Source organism: Sardina pilchardus, chromosome 5 (genome assembly GCF_963854185.1).
Source record: "Sardina pilchardus chromosome 5, fSarPil1.1, whole genome shotgun sequence".
NCBI classification, from domain to species: domain Eukaryota; kingdom Metazoa; phylum Chordata; class Actinopteri; order Clupeiformes; family Clupeidae; genus Sardina; species Sardina pilchardus.
In genome coordinates, this window is record NC_084998.1 from 21,402,081 (window position 1) to 21,414,179 (window position 12,099).

At 44.0% G+C, this 12,099-nt stretch overlaps 1 protein-coding gene across 2 annotated transcripts in view; it reads left to right on the forward strand.

The window, feature by feature from the left end:
- Positions 1–12,099, forward strand: part of LOC134079577 (Kv channel-interacting protein 1-like) — a 41,110-nt gene that overhangs the window by 12,338 nt on the left and 16,673 nt on the right. Inside the window, exon 1 of one of the 2 annotated variants that reach the window (XM_062535672.1) lies at positions 9,763–9,881. The exons of the other annotated variant lie outside the window; for it this stretch is intronic. Coding sequence (XP_062391656.1) covers positions 9,824–9,881 — 58 coding nt within the window. The 5' untranslated portion in view covers positions 9,763–9,823. Of the gene's footprint in view, positions 1–9,762; positions 9,882–12,099 lie in introns of those variants that run through there. 2 annotated transcript variants of the gene reach the window in all.

Sequence of the window (12,099 nt, forward strand, 5' to 3'; positions counted from 1 at the left end):
CCTTGTTTAGACAATTGGCATGATGGCAAATACTGTACTTCACAAGAAACTTGTAAATGACTGATACCCTTCAAGTTGTAGTCTTAGTATATAATAATTAACTAGCATTTTGTGAATGTGTCTGAGTGTCTGAACGAATGTGTGTGTGTGTGTGTGTGTGTGTGTGTGTGTGTGTGTGTGTGTGTGTGTCTGTGTGTGTGTGTGTGTGTGTGTGTGTGTGTGTGTGTGTGTGTGTGTGTGTCTGAGTGAAAGTGTGTTTCATTTCAATTATGTGTGTTATGTGGATAAGGAGATAGTTATGGAGGCACCAGTTTTGCTAGAAATTGCTACCATTCCCTTGAAAAACACTGCCCTCTTTTGGACATAAACCATAAAGCAAGCTGGGCTTTATGGTTTATTAGGCCCATCACTATTTCCACCAGTAGGGGGAACTATACCTCTATTTTACAATCACTATGTCATCGTTCAACAGAGTACAAGACATACAGTATGCCTCTACATGTACATTCCATTTACAGTTTTTCTCTGTCGCTTTGGTACATTTCTCAAATCACCCTTGATATTTGCAAAACAGTAAGTGCATTTCTCAAAACAATTCGCACAAATAGTAAAACACCATGGATTACCTGCAAAAGCCAGTCTCTTGCTCAAAATCCTGAGTTCATCTCTCAAAAGTAAATATCTGTCAATTAACATTTCAGTCAAGTGTCACTGTGTACGGATAAGACAGTCAAGTTGTCAATGTAACAGTCTACTCTGGAGGGATGTTCTGATGTGAACTATGACTAAAGTTTGATGACAAGTTTGATTGCAAGAGGCTGGACTAGCTTCACACTTACGCTTTTACTGTTTATATTGTAATTTATTGACAGACCATGTCATTACGACACAAAAAGGAAAAGACAGCAGTGCATATAGCACAAAGAGAAAATAAAGTAGAAATGTGAACATAGGACAATCTCCTAAGGGGAAACTGCAGTGCTGTAGGAATTACAGTGCAGTCTTCCTACACCTCCTGACCTTCCTGTCTGTTGGGCCACAAATTATCATCCACATCACAACGACGTATTATGACAACTCATTCAACCATTTTGTGTGTCTTAAGACTTATGCAATGATCTGCAATGAAGGAAACAGCCAAGAATTGTACATAATCCTTTGCATGGACGTACTAAAGCATTTGCAGCTTGTTCGAAGAGATGAGAAGCTCTGTAAAGACTGAACAGGTTTTGAGAATTTCAATTCTGATCTGAGAAATGTACCAAAGCGACTGAGAAAAACGGTAAATAAGTTAAAATGTTATATTTGTTAAGGAACCACAGTTATGTAACTACCTCAATTCTGAAAGAGTTCCTGTTATTTTTTCCTTGCACTGTACTGAAAAAAAACAGCAAGAAGTCAGGCAAGTGTCGGTGGAGCAATGTTGTTTACTGCTGTTGTTGTTTACTGCTAACTTTTTAAAATCCTACTTCATTTTTAAACTTCCAAGACCACTCAATGTGCAGTAGCCTGTGGACACACTGAGAAACAAGCTCTGCTGTCATCAATACAACCATCCCTGCACTCATTACATTTTGTTTTACACTTGTGTTGCCTTTTAGTTTAATTGAATTGAGCTGAATTAAGTTGAACACTGGAAGGGTAAATTGAATTGCAGGCAGATTAGACACGGTAGACACACAGGAAGTAGACAGAGCCAGACTTAGAGGGGGGAGGAAAAGATGGAGAGGCAAAGAGAGAAAGAGGGTGTGAGAAAAAAAGAGAGGGGGAGAAAGAGAAGATGAGTGAATGAATAAGGTATCTATCAATAAGGTATCTATCTATCTATCTATCTATCTACAGAAAGAGACAGAAAGAGAGGGAAGGAAACCGAACAAAAGGAAAAGAGAAAGACTGAACAATAGACAGCGAGAGGAAGAAGGGGGGAATGAGGTATAGAAGGAGTAGATGAGAGATAGATAGAGGGACAGAGGTAGAGAAAGAAAAAAAGAGGGAATGAGAAATCAAAAGAGATGATCACAGAGTGTGATAGAGCAAGGTAAAGGGAGAGCAAGGCAGTGAGTTATATGTTGAGGAGGAGACCGCTGTGGTAAAGGGAGAGCAAGGCAGTGAGTTATGTTCAGGAGGAGACCGCTGTGGTAAAGGGAGAGCAAGGCAGTGAGTTCTGTTGAGGAGGAGACCGCTGTGGTAAAGGGAGAGCAAGGCAGTGAGTTATATGTTGAGGAGGAGACCGCTGTGGTAAAGGGAGAGCAAGGCAGTGAGTTATATGTTGAGGAGGAGACCGCTGTGGTAAAGGGAGAGCAAGGCAGTGAGTTATGTTCAGGAGGAGACCGCTGTGGTAAAGGGAGAGCAAGGCAGTGAGTTATATGTTGAGGAGGAGACAGCTGTGGTAAAGGGAGAGCAAGGCAGTGAGTTATATGTTGAGGAGGAGACAGCTGTGGAGGGTGCCGTGGTGATGAATCAGAGGTCAGTGGTGGCACAGACCGCTCCACTCTCCCCATGCTGATTAGCGATTAGGATCTCCTTTAAACGTCCCATTAATCCCACCAGTGGAAGAGGAGCCCGCGCACAGACGCTCCAGTAAAACATCCCTATTTTTCACCTCCCAAGTCCCCCTCTCATTCCTCAAACCACCCTGTGTGCTCTCTCTCTCTCTCTCTCTCTCTCTCTCTCTCTCTCTCTCTTTCTCTCTTTCAATAAATCTCTCTTATCTTCTTCTCTTCTGCTTCACACACAAGCCCTCTGTGGACCACAAGCAAATATAATCAGCAGCAGGGGCATAAGCCACGGAAGATAATTCATGCAGACAAGAATTACTGTGACTGACAGCGCCTGTTTGTGTTTGTACATGTTAGAAGCATCCCGGGATAAACAACCAAATGTCAACAAACGGGGAAGTATTAAGTAGCTTACCAACAAACCCAGCGCAAACAGTCTCCATATGCGCTTGCGGCAGAGTCGGTAAACAGCCTGACAGGCTAGAAATTCCTAACACATCTGGGACTGCTATGGAGGAGAGGCAGGTCTGTCAATAGAGAGGCAACCTTGATTGTAGAATTTAGGTTGCTTCATTTTGTATTCAGTTGCATAATGATGCTGTAACAGGAAAAATCCGCCTTGCCAATGCTGTAAACTATTCAGTCACGCTGCGAGCATATTGCAACGTGATGGGGAAGTGTGGTGGTGACCATGACTAAATGAATGGGTGCACAGCCAATAAAGCTAACGGGGTCCTTACAATGGAAGTGCTGTGTCCAAATACAGAGCAAAACATTGCCTTGATTTTTCAAGGGGAAAAGGCTCCATTACAATCTTACCCTGATGTTGTGATGAGAATTTCCATGTGTTCATGAGTGACTGAACAGAGAATGTGTGACCATCCTTACTAGACACCATTTTCTGTATCAGAGCAGAAGAGGTTCATGGCCGAAACTTTGTCTAGGGGTATTACTAGACTAAAACCAAAAGCCTCCTGTAGCTTAAAAGAAAAAACACATAAGAGAACCTAACAGCTACCCTACAGCAAGCCCTACAGTACGGGTGTGGTCCTCAACTTGGAAGTTGGTCTTAATCATGATGTGTGCATTCATGTACGTCAGCTGGGCAGGAGCTTCCTAGAGCGGCCCACATACATACCTGTGGGTGCTGGCACTCCCTGCCCGTTGCTCCTCCAGCTGACTAGCTGTCTATTCCAGTCTGAGCATCAGTTCCATGCAGTTCCAAATTGGCAAAGTCCACAAGTGGCAAAAAAGACAAAGAAAGGGGAAAACAGAGGTGCATTCAGATCTGTTTGCCTTGAGTTTTTGACAAACGTTTGCAAACACTCACAAACAGTCTGAGGAGGTTGTTTTCCGCGAACATATGGTGGAGCTGGATGTGATGTGGATGATGAACAGTGCAATTACCATTGCAATGGAATGTTGGAATCGTTCAAATTGAACTGTTCAGACTAGAAAACATGTCCTCCACAAACAGTCGCCAATGTTTGCCGAATTTGAACACACCTCAGGCCTCAGCTCCCGCTAAGCCTTCGGACTAATTGAGAACCCTTTGGCTGGTTCACCTTTCACCTAAATAGTCACAGTTAGCAACACCACTGTAGTCTCACCTGCAAGTCAGTGCATTTTCTACCATGTACATGTAACCTATCATATCCTTAGCCTGGTTGTAAACCAGACCCTGGAATCTTTCAGATTAAAGATGAACTGAACTGAAATTTGAAGTAAATGTGATATAACAGATGTATTTTATTTCTTCTCATTGGTACAATGATTAAAATGGCTGGATTTGTTTAAAGGAACAAAATGATACGGTGAAAGTGGTGTTGTTGTTACATGGGCGCCGCCATGTTGGATTTCAACAACCAGCTACGTCACTGGCATGGTAAGCCAGTCTAGCGCCTATGACTAGCACTAGCTGCGCAGCATCTTAGATAGTGGGTCTGTGGCTAACTAGAGTCCATTTGGGCTAACTGACATGGCTAAGGACACGGAAACTAACAGGACTAGGCCCCTGGCTGCAGTAATGAAATGTATAAGGTAACAGCTGGGGTTGAGTAACCTTTTCCCGCAGGGTACTTTGACAAGGAACCAGCCCTCAATGCAGAGTTAGTCCTATCTGCCTAAACTGGCTAGCCCTCCGACAGCCCAAGGATTTCGAGTCTGTAGCAAACATTTTTTTTAAGTCAACAAACTATTTAGAGAGCTGTGCTTTTGACACAACAGGGTCGTTGATGAGGGTTAATTATGAAAGACTGAAACCTGAGTTCATTCCATCAGTTTTCGTCTTTTCAAGTGATGCTACCGTACGTGCGGTGTAGGGGCAAACCGATAGACACCACCGATGCTATCTGCCGCAAAACAGGGCGCTGAAACGCAGTCGCCAGGCAGGGGTTTAGTTATCCCCAGCATGTCTACTAGGCAAAAGGCTGGATGTAACGTTGTCGTCAAAATACAAAAAACGTATATTCGCATACACACACAAATAAAGCTAACTGTAGGTTTTAGCGTTCAACAAAACAAACTGAGACACACTGGGACATATAGTCACAAAACAAGCTAGCTAGACAACAAACGATCCAACCTAGGGAAAGGGCTCACTTCCAGCCTCTAAACACGTTAGAAACACGTCTTATGTCAAACTAAACAAGCCAGCACTCTGACCATAGACTCCATATTAAGTCATGACTCCGACGATATATCACGATCATAATGCGTTTATAAGCTGCTAACAACCACAGCGGGTCTGTTACACGATGTCCCTTTCTACTCACCCTGAAGCTAGCTGATGTTCACCGTCTCAGGGCAGGTTAATGCAGTTCAAGTTCAATTTCTGAGTTCAAATCGCAGAAATAGCTGTCCATAGTACGAGGTATCCGTGGAATATCCATCCGTGCACAATCCATCAGTGCAATATCCATCAGCATCCACAACGAACAAATCTGCCAACTCTGCACTTGCCTACAATACACGGCAAAACTTCTCCGTGCACTCGGCTAAGTGGCGTGCAGATCTTAGCAAGCGATTTCCTTGTCGGTCAGTACGTGGTGGCACAAATACAATAGCTGAATGCTTAACAATAAACATAGCCTTAACTCGACAAAGGCGTCTGCCAAATCCCATAACCATAACTCAAAACAGCTGTGTCATTTTGATCAGATTATGCAGCCATGCCTATTCTGCTTACTGCACATTATACATCAGTATTATTGACTAGCTGGAATTATTTTTTTTCCCTTTCATCCTATGTTTAAAGCAGGCATACGTGGGCATATAATTGGGCTACGTTTTTTTTTTTTTTTTTTTTAAATATATAGGACTGCACGTTGAACAGGTAGGCTAGGATGAAAAGTTTGAGAACCAGTTTCAAGAATAGCCTAGGCTACTCCATCAAACTGCTATATGATGACGAAATTGATCATCTGTATTTTATTCTCTCTACCCCCTGCCTTGTCAACAAAATTATTATAGTCGTGATTTCTGTTTAATCCTGCATAATGTTGTATTTTAGCGTTTATCGGCGCAAAGTGACAGGGGGGCGTGCGTCTGACTTGTGTCAACGTTTTTTCTTAATCTAAGGGGTGCTGGGGCTTGAAACTGATCGTCCCCCATCTGGTGATAGCCAGACACTACATGCCTGTCCATCAGATGCTCAAAATGTGTAACCCATGACATTAAAATAGCTCATTTTCGTGAGTATATCATATGTTGCAGCTGTTGCTTCGGAGGCCCTACCATGCCAGTGACGTCATTGGAATTGAGCGTTCTAATACTAACAAACGCATTTTTTTTGTGTTGCTTAAAAAAGGCTATGTATTGATTTTTTTAATTCAAATTTTTAGTGCAATTTATTTGTAATTGTGATTACCAACACGTCTTCAACGTTAATTATTTCAGTTCAGTTCATCTTTAAGGCTCTGGCCACGAATAATGTAATGGCCCAACTCAAGGGGAGGCACCAAGTGTGCATTTGAAAATCTCACTACACGCAATTGGATAACAGTACGACCAATGTTTACTCTGACTGATTCCGGACTTCGACACAATTGGCCCGCCTATATCAGATGCACCGATTTGATTGTTACCCCCAATGGTTGGGGTAAACGTAACGTGCATCATTTCTCGTGGCCAGAGTATCTTGCAGACACAATTCAAATTGTGTTCTAGCGAGAACTCTGGTATCATATCCTTAGTATATGATATAGTATATGATATATACTATATGATGTATATCCTTACTGTAAGACGTCACAATATGTATTTTGGCAATTTCATGCCCGGCTGATCACTGCTTAGGGTTAATTAAGGTCGACCTGCTAGACTAATGTGTTCATGTAGTGGTGAAATGATAGTGTCATGCATGCAAGGGATGTAAAGCAATATGAGATGAGACGTGCACACCCTGAAGTGGCGGATACCGTTCTCTCTATGAAAGTCCCCACTGTGGACATGGATCAAAAGACAGGTGGTTGGAAAATGGGCCAAAACTCGAGTGCTACTGATAAAAGGGATCCTCACTGTACTCTGATATGGATGAAAGGTGTTTGTGTTTCTGCTTGTGTTTGTCTGTGTGTGTGTGTGTGTGTGTGCGCGTGTATATGTGTGTATGTGCACCTGTTTACATGTACTGTATGTGTATGCGTTTGTGGGTGTGTGTGCGTGCACATGTGTGTATGTGCACGTGTGCGCATGTGTGTGTGTGTGTGTGTGTGTGTGTGTGTGTGTATATGTGTATGCGCGTGTGTAAGAGCTGATGTTTAGACCTGATACAGAGCTGGCTGTGGAAGTGAGAAGTAGGAAGTGGCGGTGAGGGAACAGTAGCTCTCCCTTGGGGCTGTAGCTGGTGAGCAGACTCACCTCATCCCACCTCTCTTGATTTCCATGCCTGCTGTTCCATGCCTGTGTTCTCTAGAGTGATTCACAATCGAGAGATGTGTGTGTGTGTGTGTGTGTGTGTGTGTGTGTGTCTCTCTCTCTCTTCCTATCTCTATCTCTATCTCTCTGTACAGTGTGTGTGTGTGTGTGTCTTTCTCTCTCCCTATCTCTATCTCTCTGTACTGTGTGTGTGTGCGTGCGTGCGTGCGTGTGTGTGTATCCATCTCTCTGTGCCTGTGTGTTCGTATTCGTGTGTGTGTGTGCACGCACTTGTTTTTCTGTGTTTGTGTGTGTGTGTGTGTGTGTGTGAGAGAGAGAGAGAGAGAGAGAGAGAGAGAGTGAGAGAGAGAGAGAGAGAGAGAGAGAGAGAGAGAGAGAGAGAGAGAGATAGAGAGAGAGAGAGAGAGAGAGAGAGAGAGCGGGATCAGACCAGGCTCTCCAGCCGTGGCCGTGGGTTTAGAGGTAAGGTGTGAGGACAGGAAGAAAGGGCTGGAGAGATGAAAGCCAGGTTGAGGCGGCAGAGAGCAGCGGAGAGAGACGAGGGGGGAGACCCGGGACTCCTGCAGTGAGCCTCGTTACGGATGTCCATACTGACAGACAGTCCCGTCTGATGAAGGAGTCAGTAAAAAGGAGTCGTCTCTCTCGCTCTCTTTTTATCTTCTTTTGATACTTTAACCTTACATACCCTTTCCTTCATCATAACTGTTCCCTCTTTCTTCTTTTTCTCCTCCAGCATCTTCTCCGTCTCTCTCTCTCTCTCTCTCTCTCTCTCTCTCTCTCTCTCTCTCTCTCTCTCTCTCTCTCTCTCTCTTCTCCCACTGCCCATGCCTCCCTCCTTCTTTCGGTTTCTCTTTCTTTCTCTCTGGTTACACCATTGTTTCTGCCTCTCTTTCTCTCTCTTATTCACTACCTGTCTAGCCTCCCAACATCTCTTACCCCCAAGGGCATTCCTTTAAGGCCATCGCAATGTGAGAAGTGAGGAGAAATCAAAGCTACACTCTGACAACCGCTCCACACCTCCTCCTCCTCTTCCTCCTCCTCCTCCTCCTCCTCCTCTTCCTCCTTCTCCTTCTCCTTGTATGCCTTTTTCTTCTTACACCTTTGTATGGTCACTCCCTCACCTATTCTATTCTGTGTTTTGTTCAGTTCAGAACTGATCGATTAATCAATTGTGTTTGTGAGGGTCCATGTGCTTTGCCGGAGAGGATGCTACAGACTAATTGAGTGCATTGTGGTGGACGATAATTAAGAGACTTAATTGAATATCCACCCCGGTGTCTGACTGGCAATCAGTCTTCCACTGCTGCGGATAGACATAGGACTCTGTGTTTCATTGCAGCCGAGGAGAATTATTCATTTTGCAGTGGCAGTACTGGATGTGGGTGTAAACTGACAGAATTATTTATTATTAGATGGTATGGCTTGTCTTTCTGTGAGTGAATATACAAGAGTTTCATAGCATCACAGAAACTGAACTCCAGTGAGGCTCCTTATTTGATATAATCCATTGAGCTGCTCAAAGGAGTAAGATTTGGTTGTGGGTCAAAAATCCCATGTGCACACATCCACTTTGAAATACAGGGTACTGATTTTAATGTTAATATTTTGCAGGATCTACCGATGAAATATCCTATTAAAAAGAGAGATTTGAGGAGTGAGATAGAGCAGCAGAAAGGCAGCATTCGAACGCTGTTCAATTTTTCAACTGAATCCATCATATGATCTTAAGTGATCAAGGCAAAAACAACAGTGTTTTATTTTTATTTTATTTACAGCACAGTGGTGTGTTTAATTGAAGTCAGAACCTCTTACAGTTCCTCCCCAATCTCTTTCCTTCTTAGCCATAACTACCCCCCCTCCATTTTTTTTCTATCCCCCCCTATTGCTGTGAGCCCCTCTGTATCTGTGTGGAATTCAAAATCCATAACACTGTCAGAAGGAGAAAGAGAGAGAGGGAGCGAAAGAGAGGGAGGGAAAGAGAGAGAGAGAGAGAGAGACAAGTAGAGGTACAAAAAAGGTAAGCAGCTAAACTGTGGAGAGGAGCTGGTGGGAAGAACGGACTGTACAGACAAGAGTACAGAGAGAAAGAGAGAGAGAGAGTGAGAGAGATAAAGCAAAGGACAACAAAGCAAAAGATAAAGAGCAGGTGGAGATAGATCTGAGATTATTTATTTAATATATATTTCTTTACAACAAAGGGGAGAGTGGCTCGAAGTGTGGAGCAGCACAGGTGTGGGTGAGAACAAGTGTTCGACCGAGTCAGCACTCACTCACTCACTCGCTCGCTCGCTCACTCACTCACTCGCTCCCTCACTCACTCGCCTTCTTCTCCCTGCGTAGCTCAGGCTTGCGTACTTCAGAAACACACGAGGACTAGCCTCGAGAGAGAGAAGACTTTACTGTACACGAGAAGAAGCAGTAGAAGAGACAAGAAGACCACAGGCTCCAAGATGGGAGTCGTCTTGGGCACTTTTTCGATGCACACTAAGCAGGTCAACTACAGGAAAGGTAGGGAGAGCAAAGAGTGAACTCCATATGAGAATGTGCGGCACGTTTCCGTGTGGAAGTAGGGTATCGGTTTGTGTATCTTTGTAAGCCATTTTGTGCTCATTTTGGAGTGTGCCGCTATGGTTGTTGCATGTCAGGTGCCGTGCTTATGTTTTGCTGTCTGTCTATTGCTGTCATTCAAACATCGCACCATCATTGTTCAGGGCAACCACCTTTGGTCTTCAGAGAACCTTCTGTAGCTTTAGTTGGCCATCTTACCTTACTGGGATTGTCTGTGTTGGTGCTTTTCAAGTTTTATGGTTGTCGTGAAGGGGTATCAAGTGCCCAGGATTGAACCTGTCCGACATATTCAAATTAATTTCATCATGAACTGAAGTACTATGAAGGACATTGCAGAACCGTCTTTACTTTTCGCCACTTTGGGTCAGACTGTTATCTTCTGATCTTGCAGTGTCCCATTGGTACATGGAAAGTCTGTGACAAAGGTGTGTGTGTGTGTGTGTGTGTGCGTGTGTGTGTGTGCGTGCGTGCGTGCGTGCGTGCGTGCGTGCGTGCGTGCGTGCGTGCGTGCGTGCGTGCGTGCGTGCGTGCGTGCGTGGGTGTGTGTGTGTGTGTGTGTGTGTGTGTGTGTGTGTGTGTGTGTGTGTGTGTGTGTGTGTGTGTGTGTGTGTGTGTGTGTGTGTGTGTGGGTGGGTGGGTGGGTGTGTTGGTGTTGGTGTTGGTGTTGGTGTTGGTGTTTATGTGTGTGTGTGTTTGTGTGTTTGTGTTTGTGCGTGTAAGTGAGTGTGTCATGTGTTCACATGTTTGCCTGCCTCTAAGCTTCTGCTAATTTGGTGTGTGTGACAGCCGAGGCTTACTCAATGTAAAGCACTTTGGGTTTGAAAAGTACTGCATGGTGGCTCTTTCCAAAACTATTATCTCCTCATGCGTAGAACTAGCCGGAAGCTGGATTTAATGACGAGGGAGAACAGAAAGAGGGGGGCGATTGAAATTATGAAAAAATGGAAGCAGGAGCCTGTGAAGGAGAGATAAGAGAGACAGATAGAGGAAGAGAAATGAGTTTGAGGAGGCGGATGGTTGCACATCCATAATTATTCATGCCTTTATGTTTAATTTATCTCTATTCTATGCAAAGTTTCTTTTTTGACTCAAAATTCTATCATAAACTGTAATATAAGTCTGCAACTATCTCGTCAACTCTCGGAAAACTCTCTAGTCATACTGTATATGAAAAAAAATTAGCTTGTGCGATGACGTCCAAACACACATTTGTATACAGATATACACACACTTTTGTTCAATAGTTATGCAAATTACCATCTGTGTAAACAACGTCACACAAATAGCTTATCTGCGCGCACACAATCGCAGCCCACCTTTTGCACAGTCACAGAGATGCACAAACAAACTGGAACTACACGTGGGCTGAGAGAGACACTGTATGTGGGCCTATACCGATGCTGGTACAGATGTAGCCTTCTCTCAGATCACACACACAGACACACACAGACACATACACACAGACACACGTGCATACACGCATGCACGTGCACACATACACACACACACACACACACACACACACACACACACACACACACACACAATCCTTCTCTCTCCTATTTCTTGCTGCATAGCTGTCTGTCTGTCTGTTTTCCTTTCTCTTTTTTTCAGACACACTACAAACATATGGACACACAGACAACTCACATTTAAAAAATAAACACACACGTGGACTCACACACACACACACACACACACACACACACACACACACACACACACACAATCCTTCTCTCTCCTATTTCTTGCTGCATAGCTGTCTGTCTGTCTGTTTTCCTTTCTCTTTTTTTCAGACACACTACAAACATATGGACACACAGACAACTCACATTTAAAAAATAAACACACACGTGGACTCACACACACACACACACACACACACACACACACACACACACACCATGCCAAACGGATTAGGGGGTCTGGGCAGAAAGACAAAAAAGCCACAAATGTGTTTGAAGCCTTTGCTTAAATACCCCAGAGTTCCCCCAGCTTGTGAGTCCGACCCTGATACAGGCCTGCTGCTCAGAGCATCTGGCCAGCTTTGATTTCCATGAAAAACGGTCAGAACCATCGGGGGGTTGCATTACTGCCATTTGATGTCTTTGACCGACAGACAGACAGGGGGTGCTGTTCTCACTGTGAACCAGATACT